The following is a 16,523-nucleotide window of genomic DNA, read 5'->3' as shown; positions in this document are numbered from 1 at the left end:
ATTTCAACGAATCCTTCATGGTAACTTTTTCTGACTAAAAGACTATATATTTTCGTGAGCTTGTCATATACTGTTGTTTTAATTTAGCTGGAAGTGGAAAGGTACCGGAAGTGGAGAATCTTAAAGGACTTAAGCCAAAGTATTAGGCCACTCTAGCCTCGTTCTCACGGTTCTCGAAAGAGGATCCTGGAAAAGAGGTTTACACAACTGAGATGGCTGAGTCGTGAAAGCTGGCTGCGAATTTCTAGGAAATGCAAAAAGTACAGTAGAAAATTTTATAAAAAAAGTGCATAGGACTACCGAGTACCAGCTGTGCATGTCGTATGAACTGTTCCCAATGGCTATGTTAGAAAAAGCTGAATTAATGTTTTTGTCATAAACGAATGCGAGATTTTGTGTGCACTTAAATATTAATAGATGCAAACTGATCTAAATCAAAACAAACATATTATCTACAATTGCATACCTGTTGAAGAGACTTATTAAAATTCAAATACTGTATCGACATGTTTATTGGAAATTATCTCGAATATATTTAAGGCAGAAAGCCATAACACAGAAAGTCAAAAAGTGTTCCTCAAATCAAGGAGAAAGCTTCACTCTGGAAGCAGTTGAACACATCAAGCTTTTGTTCAAGACCAAGCTCACATGACAGACTGAAACTGTTTTATATACCCTTAACTACTTCCAATTTTAGTTCGCTACGAATTCAAAGAAAGCACTTGTGTGTACAGTTGCCGAAACTGTTTCCTCAAATTTTTTACTATGAAATAATGTGGGCAAAATCTGCCAATCTCTAAGAAACAAAAGCTTTATAGGTGTGTGCCTTTGCAGGGATTTATTTCAAGGTAAGTGTGAATGTCACTAACATGAAGTTGCTTACCACATAAAACCAAGTTTCAACGACTAGAGATTTTACGTTGTAGAGGGGTTAATATAGTTTCATTCTAACATGGAGAAAATAGGCAATGAAATACTAACATTAAGCTTACACATTTCCTTTAATATTGCCTCTGGAAACTCGGCCTCTCCTTCATTTTATTTATAATTAATCTTCGTGGTTTATCTACCTGCTACTATTGGCAGCTGCCGATGGAGAAAATATCTAGTATGACTGAAATTCGATTAACACTTTTGAAGTAAAGTTTATATTGCAATATATTTCTGAGATCTTTCTTTCTTTGTAAAAGCCAATTTTAGTAAATAACATTTGAACCAATGTGATCATTGTCCTGCCATACAAGTTCATCATCATTGTTGTCGTCGTAAGCACTATTTTTTCCATCATCATTATGGGAGAGAGAAAATTTTCTCAAATGAATTTACTTTGATTGCATAAATTTAATGATAAAACGATGTCGGTTCAATCTTTATGGCACAGAGCCTGATGCATACTTCAGAAGTACTGATTGTATCGCTTAAATTTTATCATATTTTTACAGGTGTTTGAAAACAAAACCGTGTAGAGCAACAAACAAATCATGGGGTTCCCTTTCTTTGTTTCTCTCGCTGATGGTGCAAGTCCGCAACTGTCTCAAAATCAAGCTGAGGGAACATCTCTCTACGTTAAGCATGTAGAAGTAACAGAAACGAAACCATGTTTTGCTTCATACAAGAAGGTCGAAAATTCCCTTTTAGTGCACTATTTAGTGAGCACACGGGGTCTTGAAGTTCTCGAGCAGCTGATGGTGGTCACCTTTTCTTCAAACGACAAAAACTTCATAATCGAGACTCTTAAGAAGGGAATTGAGTGTAACGGTTCACAGTATTATTACTTAGGACAATCGAGCTCCCAGCTTAGACACAACACTTGCTACATGATGAATGCTTCGCTGACTGACTTGCACAGTTTGCTGGAAAAATTCGAAAACTTCAATGACATCTTCCCGGTGGCAAAACGATCTCAAAAGATATCCCTCCTCTTCTCACCTTTCCAGCGTAGTTTGGAACTAAAACCAGGGGAATACGACGTCATTGATGACGTAACAAGCATATTGAGTACATATGTGTTCACGGATGGGTGTGGTCTTATGTCGTGTAAACTCTCTCAGGATGTGCAGAACCTGTGCAACCTTCCATGCGCACCTAGCGTAATTGAAGTTAAATTCAAAGGTTTTAGAGGGACTCTGGTTCGTTTCAACGATATGCCAAATCTCAAGGTAAAAGCCCTCTTTAGAAATTCCATGTTGGACTTTTCCTCCCATCAAAATGTTATGAGTGATTGGAACACGATTGGAATCGTCGGTTTCTCGCAGCCGTACTCACTGGGCTATTTGGACACACTAACGATGATGCTGTTGGCCGAAGGCGGTGTCTCACATGAATATCTGGAGGCACTTCAGGGAAACTATCATGATTTGCTAGAGAGGTTGGAAGACAAGACATACGCCGGTTACTTCTTGCGTATAACGGGAAAGGACGAGTTGCTACAAACCCTTGAGCAAGAAGGACTATCGCACAGTGTTGTGCGAGAGTTGCAAAATCTGAAGATAAAAGAAATTGAAAACATGAAACACTGTAAAATAGTCAGCGAAAACGAAGAGCAAGGCGATAATTATCAGTTACAAGAGAAAAACTGCAAAGTACCTGAGATGGGTGGACCTCTGTGTGATGTTACAACGACAGACACTTTGGTAGAGGATCCCAGTGCTACAAGTGATGAAGTCCAAGATTTTAGAGTTTTGATTCCAGACTCTCGCGTGGTCTATGGGGTGAGCGATCCGTACGGTCAGCTGAAACATGGCGAATGTTTCTTCCAACCGACGCTCCACGAAGCGGAGCAAAATGGCTTCTCATTTTCTGAGTTTGTTCTTGTAATGCGAAGGCCCTCTTATCATGCGGGAGATGTTCGTGTTTTGAAGATTACTCAGGGAAAGGAAGCTTACAAAGATCTGTACGATTGTATCGTGTTTCCCACAAGGGGGGCGCGACCGCATGCCAATGAATGCGCTGGGGGACGCGTAGGCGGTGACAAGTACTTCGTGTGCTGGGATCAGGGGCTCATACCGCTCTTTGTTAGCAGTCCTTACATGGGGCACATAACCAGTACATCCTCTAAAATAGCTCGAAAATTGTCAGAAGTCGCCAACAGCCTCGTGTGTTTGAAGAGGAAGCCTGTTAGTGACACGGAAGCGAGGAAAAAGCAGCACGAAGCACACCAAGCGCTCGTTAAACATTTTAGTCATTTTAGAGAATACGAGAACTTGCGCCAAAAAGCTTCAGAGCTATTTGTTAAGTACGCGTCGTTATTCGGTTCGACGTGTACCGAATGCGAATTGCTCAAGGAGACTCTTCTCAGAGACTTTGGCTGGAGCGATTGTTACGATCAAGTTAAAAAACAATTGAGGCAGCTTGAAGAAGCGTACGAGATAGAGATGCAGGGACTCACCAACCGTTCGCGATCAACCCCTCTCCATTCTTCATCTCGCGGTCTTGATACGTTCGATCGTTTGTTAATCTCTTTGCAATGGAAGAAACCACCATTTTTACCTGGCGATGATGTCTGGAATAAGATGAAAGCAAAAAGCGCTACGTTTGTCGCATCCCAGATTTCATAGTTCGATTACGAAAATGCTACTCCTTAAATTGTCCAAACTTTATCATTATGAAAAGGAACAGAACTTGTTAAAAGTGTTTAACTGCTTTTGTGGTGTGTATAGACTATAATTCATTATCTTCAGGGAATGTCCAATATTGCACATTCGCATATTCAACTGATTTCACTTCAACTTCACTACGATTTGCATGATTAAGCGATTCCTTCCAAAGATAAGCAAAACTTCGTTGTGACGACTTAATCTTGGGGAAGGAAATCGGTTTGTCACAAGCACTGGCGTCTCCGATTAATACTTCATCTCATGCCCTCAGCCCGGCCTTCTCGCAATGGAATCTGCCGTTAAAGGAAACGATTCTAGATGCTTGGGCTAGATAAAGGCCAGTTTAATGGACTATCGAGATTCTCTGTGTTAGGAGATTCCTTGTTGCGGGAAATTTCAGCATTGTGTTATTTTGGTGGATTTAGTTGACTGTCCATGAACTATCCGCTAAAAGACGTTTCCCCCTTCCCCCCCCCCCCACCCCCTTCTCCATCGAAAAAAAAATTAGACGTAAAATACAACTCTAAACATTTGCTATCTTCAGTCTAATAAACTGATTCCTCTCTCAAAAAACTCGGTATGGAAGGGAGGTATATAAGGGCAGGCTTTTTGCTTGATTGTCTTGTTGTTTCTGTTTACTTTTAGGCAACAAGGTATGACAGTTACTTAACTCATTTAAAATATTTCTCTGAAATCACTTTAATACTGAAATTGAAACGATAATTTTAGGTTGAAAAAAGATTATTTTAATATTTCAACATAAACTGAGCAGTTACATGTTCAAAGACCGCGAAATCACTGACTACACCTCGAACGCACATATTGTTATATAATTAGTAGAGGCGCGCTCATTGTGATAAGTTCAATTGCAACTGCTTAAATTCGCCGCTTCTATCAAGAGCCCGGTAATTTATGCCTGCATACCTCTAATTAATAATTGGCTCAAGAAGCTAGAGTTGCCCTCGGCTATTGCCTCGGGCAACTCTTACGCTTCTTTCGTACTCTCCAAACTTCCCACGCGCTCCATAACTCGATAGTGCACAGCTAAAAGCATGAACCAATTGTTTTATAACGTAGCCGGTGGAATTATGCATCAAATCCGACGCGAAAAACGGACAACAATATCAGAAGTAGGACAAGTGATTGTTCGCGGTAATCATGAATCGTGACGGCGCTGATGCCGAGTCTCCTCTTCCGTTGTTTTTCTCTTTTTCAGCCTCATTTAAGAACTCTAACCCAAGGGGAAAGGTCGGAAAATTGTCTTCGTTTTGGGACTGGTCGGCCGAATCTCTGTTTGTATCCATTATTGTCGCGAAATATATAATTTTTCCCCGCGCTAACAAAGGCCGCTCGCGCGAAAAAAAAAAATTCTGGCGAAGCCATTTGCTCACGCTATCAGCGTGCACTATCGGGATTTTGAGCACGCTTACGTATACTGAATTTGATTGCGCGGCTCCGCTAGCTATGTTATAACAGTATTTTGTCACAGAAAGCGTTTGAGCTTGATAATTGAGATCACCCGTCCTTCATTCTCAATTTTCTACTTCTTGGACAATAAACAACAACAACAAAAAGACGCAGAGATCGAAAATCAAAAAAGATTTCTTCCCGCAAAAAAATGCGAAAAATCATTAACCCGCAAAATATAGCTATTGCAAAATTTTATTGCGATATGATATGAAAGCTGACATCATGACTTCATTCAAGCCTTCGCAATAACGCTATAGAGAGAAGGAAAAAGTATAGTACAGAAAAAATACGAAGTACTTTGGTACGAGCATCTTCACAAACTTTTCAATACTTAAACTTAACTTAAGGGTTAGTTGGATACAATTTTGACAGGAAATAAAATGATACACTTCAAAAATGAGCGAAATGCATACTCCCAAAAGCTATTCTTAGACTTGTTTCTCTAGAGGCCTAATTTCTACACTCATAATTACCATAACAACGTCTGTAGTCTTGAATTAAAAATGTTCCCTTGCATTCTGTAGGAAAGGAGATTCATGCGCGCTCATTGTGTAGGTACTACTTCTTCTTTGATATCGATGATGAGTTTGACTGGCTTGTGACCTCAACAGAATATAGATTCTAGATATTCCTTTAAAAAAAAAATGTCCTGCTGTGTAATGTGTACTTACTGATCGGGAAATTTGGTAGCAACAGGCATTTCTATTCCATTTGCAGGCCTCTACAATAAACTGGCTTACGTCAAGGATTAGAAAGGAAAGCATGATGGTTCTTACAGCGCCTTCCTTAACGACTATTACAAAAGCAGCAGCTTATGCAGGCATGCAGCATCTTTAAAAAATATTTGAAAACTTCTCGTGGGGTTTGTCACAACATTTTTATCGATAAAAACGGAGTCTTACTTAAACGGTTTGAAAAGAAACAGCGTTTTAACGCTGCCCTCCGGTTGTGACCATAATAAAATCATTCAAATTTTTAATCATGGCTGTACGTAGTCCTTTCAGATCTTGAGTAGACGCTTCCTCTGTAGATTCTTTGCTTTTCTCCATCTGGGAATGCAGGTTCTCGCATTTCTTTTCGAGATCTTCCAAATGTCTGTCGATCTTCTCTCTATTAGCATTCCAGTCAAAACTCGGAGATAAATACGTTCCGAGTTGCTTACAAACTGAACATGACGTCGATCCTTCGAGAAGTGCAAACTTTTTGAAAAGTGACTTTGCTCTTAAAATCAAGTCATCACTGCTTTTGAATGCAGCGAAATGCTTCTTCAGCTCCTTCTGAAACGATGCATCTTCGTGCGGCTCAAGAGCAGTCATGGGCGGCGTTATTCCTTCACTTGTTCCAGCTTCTACACCGACCATGACTTCTGTGTATTCGGAACCACTCAATTTTACGTTCGAACATTGAAAGGCGCCGAGGAAAAACTTTGAAACTTGATTCGGAATCTTGAAAAATTTCCAGGGGAATGAACAGAATTGAAACACGAGACCACTATCCCAGCAAACAATGTACTTTCTGGAGACAAATCGCTTTCCGGTTTGCGACGGCAAAATAATGCAGTCTTTCAATTTCTCGTAGGCTTCAATTCGGCGACAAAGATTGAACCTTTGGATATCTGACACAGAGTAGCACGGTTGTGGAATTACAAGAACCTGTTTTGCCGATTCAAAACGTTCCTTTTCATTGGACAGCATACCATCCAAGTTAGGAGCAAAGAAGCACTCGTTGGGTTGAAGCTGATTATCTGGATCGACAACTCCCAGAACTTCGCGCGACTCACTCACAAGGATTTTCATCTCTTCCGGGCTATCTTTGCACTCTTGCATTTTTCTAATTTCCTCCTCCTTTATTTCGGAAATCTTTCCCCGTGCTTCAAGCGTCATTCCGTTGTCTATTTGGGCTAAAAGTTCCTTTCTTCCTTTCACACGAAGGAAGTACTTCGCAGAGGTCAAATTGGTTTCCAGTGTTTTTAGAAGGTTATGATGTTCTCTTTGAAGTTCCAGTAGATATCGACTTTCTACACCTTGGCAATGCAGAAGCATCACAGTAAAAATATCCAGGTAGCCAACCTCAAATGGTTTGGAATAGTCAACAATACACAGTGTGAGTGCGTTGCCGTGGTCCTTAGTTATTGCAGAAGTTTTGAAAAGGGCCTTTAAGTGGGAATGCTCGTCACCGGTCGTTCTGGCAAGAATTTCGTCAGACAATAGAAGTTTACCTGCAAATCCTGGACAAATAACTTCAACAACACTGGGAACATTAACAAGATTGAGTGCTGCTATTTCATTGATTTTTTTGGCAAGTTCAGGCGCCATAAAACCAATTTCTTCAGGATTCCCGTCTTCGGTTTCGAAGATAACCTCGCCCGCAGCTAATTCCAAGCTTAATTCGTAGGGTTCAAACATATGTTGAACCTTAGCTACGCGCTCGGCAAACGAGACACCCTTGCTTAAGTTGCCAAACGTTGCTCTTCTTTCATAGATTTGCATGTCGTTTTCGGCGATGAGAAAGCATTTCGTTTTTTTTAACTGTGACTTTGAAAATCCTAGAAAACAGTACTGTGAACCGTTGTACTCGACATTCCTGGCTAATATTTCGCCAATTTTGTCCTTACAATAAGACGAAAACTCGAGCATCAAGAGCTTCTTCCATACAGTTTTCTTTCCATCTGTTCCTTGCCTATTCCCTTCGGGGAGAAGCTGATCAATCATTAAACAGTTCTTCAATTGTTCCGCTTCTTGTTGGAGTAGCCGACATTCCTGGTCATCTTCCCCAGGCTCAATGATAACGTGAATTACGTAAAGTTTCTCATCTGACGGACACACCGCTGGTTCAGTACATGGAATACGGAGAGGCCTTGCCATATCACGACTTATTTCAAGGATCACCTGATGGAGGAAAGTCAAACCTCAGCCAAACTTGAAAGCAAAAATTAATGCCCTTCCTGCCTTTTTAAAAAACTACCTATTCGTGGTTTGTTTGAATTTTTCCAGAGATATTTCGCTGATATTTGATCAGACTGAGTGAGTTTATTGTCAACCAGTCTGAACTGTACAATGACAGTGAAGTAATTAGTTACTTCGTAATTGTGACGTAACATAAGTAATTGACGGGCGTATAGATGTTCATGACAAATTTAGCGTAGCATCACCGACGGAATGATCAAGCAGTCGATGAATCGCAGCCCAAAGGATTTACAAGTGACTTCAAGGTAATTTTGAGTCATTCAGTCACGGTTTGCTGATGTCAAATCAACTTTGCGACGAATGAAACGACAAATTCCGCTTGAGGTAAAACGGTCGAGTATGGTTTTAAGATTGGAAAACACTGACGTGGATTACAAGAGACAAGTTTGGAGAACTAGGGTCAAGATTTAAGAAGAAAAGCTGTGGGAGAAACTGAAAACTTATTCAGCCAACCATAAACACTTGTTAGAGATAAGTATTTCATTGAGTTTTTTCTGACCGTGATTACACAACCGAAATGAACAAAACCGAAATCGAAAGGTCACGAAGCTTTTTCTAGGTATGACGAAAATCGTTAACACTGCTACGTGATAATCAGATTCCAAAAAATGTTCTGGAACTGACTCGTATAAGGAAATGAACGATAAAATTTAAACGACGAAGGTGTTTATGTTATTTATTACACCCATTTTGAAATCACTGGTGGTCCCTGTAATTTGATTGGCTCTAATTGGTGCGATTTATTCACGAATCGCACCATTTTTTGCTTTAAGAGCGACGGTCAGGAAATATCGACCATTGAGTGGCAAGAGTTGAAAAATTAATTTCGCTTATTTTCTGACTATAAAAAGCTACTAAGAATAGAAGAAATTTAATGTATTTCTTTTTCTTCCGGAGCGCTTTAATTCTGAGAAAACTGAGAAAAACGAATTTGACCCGCGACGATCCCGAAAGGTCCCGCAAGCAAGTGTGAAATTGATATTTTAAACTGACTTTTGGTCTTCAAGGAAAAACGATTCAAAGGATCATGACACCGAATTTTGATAGAGTGAGTGCCGTACTTTCCCAGAAACTATATGATTTATCTTTATTGTTGTTCATAAATAGCAAACAACGCGCAGGAAAGTGCTGTATTTTCAAACGTGAAAAATCCCGCAAATACCTCCTTAATTCATATGTTTTTTTCACTATGTGATATAATTCAGATTTTCCTTTTAACTATGTCGTTAGAGGGATTTAAGGTTTTCCTTGATAATATGTTAGAATCAGCATGGGTTTTCTTTACAGCGCCTCACGCGAAGGTTTTGAAATGACAGTAATTCATTCAAATTTTTTACAACGGCTGAGTAAACAATTCTTGTTGCGTGACCGTAACGTCAAGCGGAGTTTTTACACAGCAACACGAAAGCGTACTGAAAACGATTCTGGTGTGAGCTTTTCGTCCTTTTTTATTGAAAAAAAGGTAATCGGCCAAAGAGAGGTTATTTTTTCTCATTGTTAAGGTGGAAGTTTTCCTTTTCAGTGAAAGATGTTTCCCTGATAAATATCAGGATGAAATTTGATTAGCTCTCGGCTAACCTGTTTAACTTTTATACTTGTTTTTTCCGCTTCCTTTGGTTTCAGAAGAATCGGAACAGAAAGACAAAAATCATAGATTCTTTTTTAAATTGATATTTTCTTCGATTGTGAGGATTCATTTCTATTATTTGTTGAAGAAATGACAGAGTTGGCTAAAGCTCGAAGCAGTTTACTTGCCATAGTAAATTGAATTAGTCAATTAAATGCAAAGAGGGAATATTTAATTAGCGAAATTGAAGTGAATTTGTTTTCCTAGTTTTGTGTCATCATGGACGTTAAGTGCTCTTTTAGCTCCTTAGTCGGCGGTTCTTGCTCTTCTGACCCCAGAGATAGGAGCAGATCAACTGAGGTTATTCCATTTCTGAACTGCAAAAGAGACATCGCGGTTCATAAGTCTTCCTTGTCAATAAGTGACGTAGAAACTGAAATCGAACTTATTTTGGGAAGAGTATCTACATCCTTTTCTTCGGAGTTAGACCTTTCGGAATTAACGATTTGTCCCCGGCACCGCTCATCCCTTGGTATTGGGTGGCGTCGAGGATCGAATCTGTGCTGAGTTCCTTCGCTAATCTTCGCTAAAGCACGGCGGACAAGCCCAAAAAACGCAAAGGCAGAACGAGGACTTGGCAAAAGTGCTTGTTATTTGATATAGAAGAAACTTGGAATTTTTATTCCAGTTGGTTCAGGTATGTATACATCATTTTTCATCTTTTTCAACCAAACAGACCAGCTCTAAAATGGAGGTCCAATCTGACACTTCAATTAAAGCACTTTGAAAGCACTTTTCTTTTTTTTTTTTTTTTTTGACTTTTTCAATAATTAAGTAGCCGTGACGGTCGCAAATTCAATAGCCTTTGTTTATTTACGTGTTTCTTTTCCTTTCATTATTCTAACATTTTATATTAGAAGCAAAAAGGTAAATTTAGAAGCCTTCACCGGACTCCTAAAATTACAGCTTTTTAAAGCAGATTCCCTGATGGCTTATAGATAGTTACAGGGAGGCTCAGCCCCTAAAGGGTACCTTTATCAGGCTTCAGGTATATCAAAGGGTAGGGAATTGAAGAGTTGAAGTATATGAAAGGGCAGGAAAATCTATCATTTAAGTTTTTTAAAACAGGTTCCCTTACTTGTGTAAATTAAGACCGTAGTTGTTCAGAATAGTGATTATATCGTATCAGCAAAAACCTGCATTTTCCATCGATTCACTCAACAGGTATTTGTCGCAACTGCCGGGTTAATCTTGACATGCAGAAAATAGGGGAGCTGCCCACAAAGCTTCCGGAGACCAAGAACCTTTCTTACGAGGAAACTGAGACCATTGAGACTTCTGTAAGTTCTGAACTGGCACTCAATGGAAATAGTGTTACTAACAATGGCACCAAACAAGGCCCGCGGGGCAAAAAAGATTAAAAAAAAATGGATAGGGACCTTATCATCACAAAATCTGCATGAGCGGGCCCCGTTTCCTTAATGCCTTTCCTTGAAATGTAACGAATAGGGATAGAAAGCACAAATTAACCGATTTCGTGGACCTCAGACTGTGTGCTGGTATCCAAGAAAACAATGCCATATGCTTATTTTGTGCCTTCTACGTCAGTTTTTCCTGAGTTCCGCAGATGATGAAGAGGTTTAATACCCCGTGCATTTTATGTCGCCCTTGCGTCTGCACACAGTTGAAATTTATTTAGCGGATTTTCTATTCTTATTCTCACCAAAATCTGAGAACTTGAAGCAATGGCAACAAGTTAAAGACCACGTAGTCCGCGATGGTAAGCTGAGGCCAAATTGGTCTTTTAAGAATAAAGGGTTCATTTAAAAAAAACTGCATTTTTGCTTCCAATTGCCCCCACCTACACACACGCATCCCTCCACCTTATACCGCCTGGGATACGAGTTCATGTGATTTTCTCAAGGTTAAGAATACGGTGAATAACGCCCAGAAAAACGTTTCGGGTTTCCAATATACCACTCCGGGTTCCTTTACTACTCGCTTTAAAGTTCGTACTTATTTGTCATAATGAAAGGTATTTTATGTAATAAATTAGGCACTTTTTATCATAAATTAAGACAGCAAAAAAGGTTTTATTTTTAGTCCATAATAAAGGCAACAAAGATCAGGAGGGATTATTGATCTTTGTCTAAGTGTTGGTTAACTTTGATAATTATGTACCCAATTAATTTTTTTTTAATACAGTTTACGTTATATTTATTTTGCGTCCTTGTCTAGGGCGTGATGTGTAACCTTCCAATTGCTGCAAGTAGTCCTTGTTCGGTGGTAGCACATGACTTACTAGAGCAAGAAACGTCATTATATTTACCAGCAACCCTCCTAGAAGAAACCGAGACAAGCACTACAGGAATGAAGTTGGAAGAACCTATTGACCACCTTAGCGCAAAGCCAAGCAAGCGGTTTCAGCTGTTCTTGGTGAAATAGCGCCTAATGATCTAGATCTTCTCTGGGAATCTATTATGTCCTCAAAACAAAATGAAACTGGAAATTACACTTGTTCTAGTGGTTTGGATAAAGAATTGATGTACACGCCACTCAAGCTTTGAGCACCAAACCCAGCGACTTTTCCTAAAAATCATCTGGGGACATGTTAAAGTCGTCGTGACTTGTACGTCAGCATTGACGTTACCATGGCAACCGACTTTTGAGAGCCATATTTTCCAAAACTTGCTGTTTTACTCATTCAATTATACCCTTACACTGCTCTCATACGACGTCAAGAAATACATTGTTAATATTGTGATTCCGTGACTGATCGACTCCCCAATATCACGTTTAGTCACGAAACAGAGTTTAGCGTTTCAAAATGGCCAAAACTCACCCAGTTTGGCTTTTCTATCTCACTCTTTAAGTAGAAACACAACTTTGCAACTGTAAAACCTACAAGGATTAAGAAAAATGAGTATTTGGGGATCAAATATCCACTTTCATGGATTTCGAAACTGGAAGTGTTTACACAATTACCGTCGACCCACCATGCAAATTCCTTAACTTCGATACCGCCTTATAGAGATTTCCTTCAATAACCCAAGCTAATTCCCAGGTATATTTTAGATGTATGTCTAAATGTGGGATTTAACTAGAATGAAGTCAATTTGGAGTTATACCACATGTGCAATATTGCCGTCGAAAATCAATAACAAAACGGAGTTTTTGTTATTCATAAAACCTATTCCTCATTTTTAAATAATTTCTGCTCGGTGAGTGTCGCTTTTGCTCTAAAAGAATCTTCTAGTAAAAGAAGAACAGTGATTCTGTTGGAATAAAGTGTCCAAATTTCTCCGTACGACTTTGTTTGCGAACGAGAGGCAAGATGATATATGCAAATTTCACGTAAATGATTAGCCAATTTTGTGACTCCGACCACAAAAACCGATATTCTAATTTTTCTCAAAAATAAAAAGCTTTTGGCAGGAACAATCCACATCAGGTATCTTATCTACCTAAAAGCTACTTATGGGCAAAAAACGAAAGAAAGCGATTTTTCAACTCTTGCCACGAAATTAAGATTTTGGTCGATATTTCCTGACCGTCGCTCTTAAATCGCATCATTTTCCCAGGCAATAAGGAGGCTACACTGAAAAAAAACAACCAATCAGATTTCAAGGCTTGCTTAAAGTAACCCATGTAATTGCAGGAAAATGAAAGACAAAGAGTATCCTGTGACAAATTTTGCAACCTTTGTTTCCAAAACTCTTGTTTTTTTCCCCCCCAAAAATTGGATGAATTTAATTTCAAACTAGCTCAGTACTGCATCAATAAAATATTTGAACTGACCACTACTTGGGCGATTTCAAAATGGATGTAATAAAGTGGTAACTGAACTGAGTGGAGTGCAATTTTGGTCTGAAATCATACCTGTGATTTCAAATCACATGTATGAGTGCAGCCCAAATTGCACTCCACTCAGTTCAATTACCATTATAAATTAGTCTAGCTAGTCAATGTACACGAATTCGATTCCGCCAAGATTTAAGTAGAGAGCGCCTTAAAAATTGCCCACAGATTTTCCCTACTTTTGTTTCTCTGATTACACTTCAGAAGTGAAAATTATAGATCTATCATCAGATTTTGCATGGCAAGGGAATTATTTCCATTCTTTTCTGCCTTTGGTCGCAGTAACAATGTTACGTTCGTCGAGTGGCAAGATTTCTTCCATAACTTTTGGCGCATCAAATAAACCATCGGTATGGAAGGAAGATGGAGGAGTATTAAAGCTGACATCGACAGGCTTTGCATACAACTTACCAAAGCTGTTCATAAAGCTATTCAATATTGACCGAGCAGTGAGTCTATAAGTCAATGATGTCGTTTGACATCTTAATACTTCTACTTGCGTACTCGTGTCCTTGTCACATATTTTCTAAATTTCCTTTGTTAGTAAAATGCAACGAACGAGACCGACGCAGCGAATCAATTCCTCCCAGCTTTCTATAAAGTATATAAATAGAAACCCAAATTCGGGGGAGTCCCCAGACTACATTTAGAAATTACTATTATCTGTGGCCGAGTGTCCAGTTTATGACTCCTCTGTCAGAGTCTTGTCAATACGACAGCATGTTCAGGATTCATGGCAAAAGCTCGTTACCATCGATTGAAGCTTCGTAGCTGGAGAGAATGCAACAAAAGTTCCCAAATTTAGCACTCTTTTACATTTGTTTCTATTTATCATTGCAACGAGACATTTCGTGCCTACATTTCAGTTTGAAACAAATATGTACCTTAGATGAATCCAAGTTTCGCTTCATACAAGAAAGTCAAAAATTCCCTTTTAGTGCACTGGTTGGTGAGCACACGAGGTCTTGAAGTTCTCGAGCAGCTGATGGTGGTCACCTTTTTCTTCAAACGACAAAAACTTCATAATCGAGACTCTTAAGAAAGGAATTGAGTGCAACGGTATTATTACTTAGGACAATAGAGCTCCCAGCTTAGACACAGCACTTGCTACGTGATGAATGCTTCGCTGACTGACTTGCACGGTTTGTTGGAAAAATTCGAAAACTTCAATGACATCTTCCCGGTGGCAAAACGATCTCAAAAGATAGCTCTCCCCTTCTCACCTTTCCAGCGTAGTTTGGAACTAAAACCAGGGCGTCATCGATGACGTAACAAGCATATTGGGTACATATGTGTTCACGGATGGGTGTGGTCTTATGTCGTGTACACTCTCTCAGGATGTGAAGACCCTATGCAACCTTCCATGTGCGCCTAGCGTAGTTGAAGTTAAATTCAAAGGTTTTAGACGGACTCTGGTTCGTTTCAACGATATGCCAAACCTCAAGGTAAAAGCGCTCTTTAGAAATTCCATGTCGGACATTTCCTCTCGTCAAAACGTTATGAGAAGTTGGAAAACGCTTGGTATCGTATGTTTCTCGCAGCCGTACTCACTGGGCTATTTGGACGCACTAACGGTGATGCTGTTTACCGAAGGCAGTGTCTCTCATGAATATCTGGAGACACTTCAGGGAAATCATGAATTGCTCGAGAGGTTGGAAGACAAGACATACGCCAGTTACTTCTTGCGTATAACGGGAAAAGACGAGTTGTTACAAACCATTGAGAAAGAAGGACTGTCGCACAGTGTTGTGCGTGAGTTGCAAAACCTGACGATAAAACAAATTGAAAACATGAAACACTGTAAAATAGTCAGCGAAAATGAAGAGCAAGGCAATAATGATCTGTTAGAAGAGAAAAACCGCAAAGTAGATCGGTGGACCTCTGTGTGACATCACAACGACAGACACTTTGTTAGATGTTCCCAGCACAAGAAGTGATGAAGTCAAAGATTTTAGAGTTTTGATCCCAGACTCTCGCGTTGTCTATGGGGTGAGTGATCCATACGGTCAGCTGAAGCATGGTAAATGTTTCTTCCAACCGACGCTCCACGAGGCGGAGAAAAATGGCTTCTCATTTGCTGAGTTTGTTCTGGTAATGCGAATGCCTTCTTACCATGTGGAAGATGTTCGTGTGTTGAAGATTACTCATGGAAAGGAAGCTTGTATTGATTGTATCGTGTTTCCTACAAGGGGGGCGCGACCACATGCTAATGAATGCGCTGGGGGACGCGACCACATGCTAATGAATGCGCTGGGGGACGGGTGAGTGGTGACAAGTACTTCGTGTGCTGGGACCAGGGGCTAATACCGCTCTTTGTTAGCAGTCCTTACACGGGGTACATAACCAGTACATCCTCTAAAATAGCCCGAAGATTGCCAGAAGTCGCCAACGGCCATGAGTGTGTGAAGAGGAAGCCCGTTAGTGAAACGGAAGCGAAGAAAAAGCAGCACAAAGCACACCAAGCGCTCGTGAAACATTTTAGTCATTTTAGAGAATACGAGAACTTGCGCCAAAAAGCTTCAGAGCTATTTGTAAAGTATGCGTCGTTACTCGGTTCGACGTGTACCGAATGCGAATTGCTCAAGGAGACTCTTCTCAGAGACTTTGGCTGGAGCGAGCGTTACGATCAAGTCAGAAACATCTGAGGCAGCTTGAAAAAGCGTACGAGATAGAGATGCAGGGACTCACCAACCGTTCGCGTTTAACCCCTCTCCCTTCTTTATTGGAAAAAAAAAAGACCAGTTTAATCCAGTGGCGAGATTCTCTGTGCTGAGAGATTCCTTTGTAGCGGGAAATTTGAGCATTGTGTTATTTTGGTGGATTTAGTTGACTTTCCATAAACTATCTGCCAAAAAAAGACCCTCTTCACCGAAAAAAGAATTCAGCGCAAAAAATTTGCTATCTTCAGTCTTATAAACAAATTCCTCTCTCAAAAAACTCGGTATGGAAGGGAAGTATATAAGGGTAGGCTTTTTGTTTGATTTTGTTGTTGTTTCTCTTTGCTTTTAGGCAATAAAGTATGGTAGTTACTTAACTCATTTCAAACATTTCACTGAAATGACTCTG

General features: G+C 39.8%; 2 protein-coding genes, 1 long non-coding RNA gene and 1 pseudogene across 4 annotated transcripts; 3 read left to right on the top strand and 1 right to left on the bottom strand.

The window, feature by feature from the left end:
* The first annotated feature begins 530 nt into the window (after nucleotides 1–530).
* On the top strand, nucleotides 531–5,280 carry LOC113670620 (uncharacterized). The gene is made up of 2 exons (XM_027186787.2): nucleotides 531–848; nucleotides 1,443–5,280. Exon 2 carries the CDS (start codon nucleotides 1,482–1,484, stop codon nucleotides 3,555–3,557), a length of 2,076 nt encoding a protein of 691 aa, XP_027042588.2. The 5' UTR covers nucleotides 531–848; nucleotides 1,443–1,481; the 3' UTR covers nucleotides 3,558–5,280.
* A 179-nt stretch (nucleotides 5,281–5,459) lies between these two features.
* LOC113670596 (uncharacterized) lies at nucleotides 5,460–8,683 on the bottom strand. The gene has a single exon (XM_027186759.2). The coding sequence runs from the start codon at nucleotides 7,928–7,930 to the stop codon at nucleotides 5,996–5,998; it is 1,935 nt and encodes a 644-aa protein (XP_027042560.2). The 5' UTR covers nucleotides 7,931–8,683; the 3' UTR covers nucleotides 5,460–5,995.
* A 1,541-nt stretch (nucleotides 8,684–10,224) lies between these two features.
* LOC149036190 (uncharacterized) lies at nucleotides 10,225–12,903 on the top strand. Of its 2 annotated transcripts, XR_016181701.1 has the most exons (3): nucleotides 10,225–10,296; nucleotides 10,824–10,939; nucleotides 11,838–12,903. It is a non-coding gene; the product is annotated as an uncharacterized LOC149036190 (long non-coding RNA). The 2 variants fall into 2 exon arrangements; XR_016181700.1 differs by lacking the exon at nucleotides 10,225–10,296 and having other exon boundaries at nucleotides 10,352–10,939.
* Nucleotides 12,904–14,346: 1,443 nt separating this feature from the next.
* On the top strand, nucleotides 14,347–16,314 carry LOC113670595 (uncharacterized; annotated as a pseudogene).
* The last annotated feature ends 209 nt before the right edge of the window (nucleotides 16,315–16,523 follow it).

The sequence above is a fragment of the Pocillopora damicornis genome, chromosome 12, assembly GCF_964200805.1.
Source record: "Pocillopora damicornis chromosome 12, jaPocDami1.2, whole genome shotgun sequence".
Lineage (NCBI taxonomy): Eukaryota > Metazoa > Cnidaria > Anthozoa > Scleractinia > Pocilloporidae > Pocillopora > Pocillopora damicornis.
Note: the sequence above shows the minus strand (reverse complement) of the source record. Positions and strands in the feature narration are given on the sequence as shown.

Excerpts from the sequence above, each read along its gene's own strand:
- LOC113670620 (XM_027186787.2), top strand. The coding sequence starts at position 1,482 with ATGGGGTTCCCTTTCTTTGTTTCTCTCGCTGATGGTGCAAGTCCGCAA.
- LOC113670596 (XM_027186759.2), bottom strand. The coding sequence starts at position 7,930 with ATGGCAAGGCCTCTCCGTATTCCATGTACTGAACCAGCGGTGTGTCCG.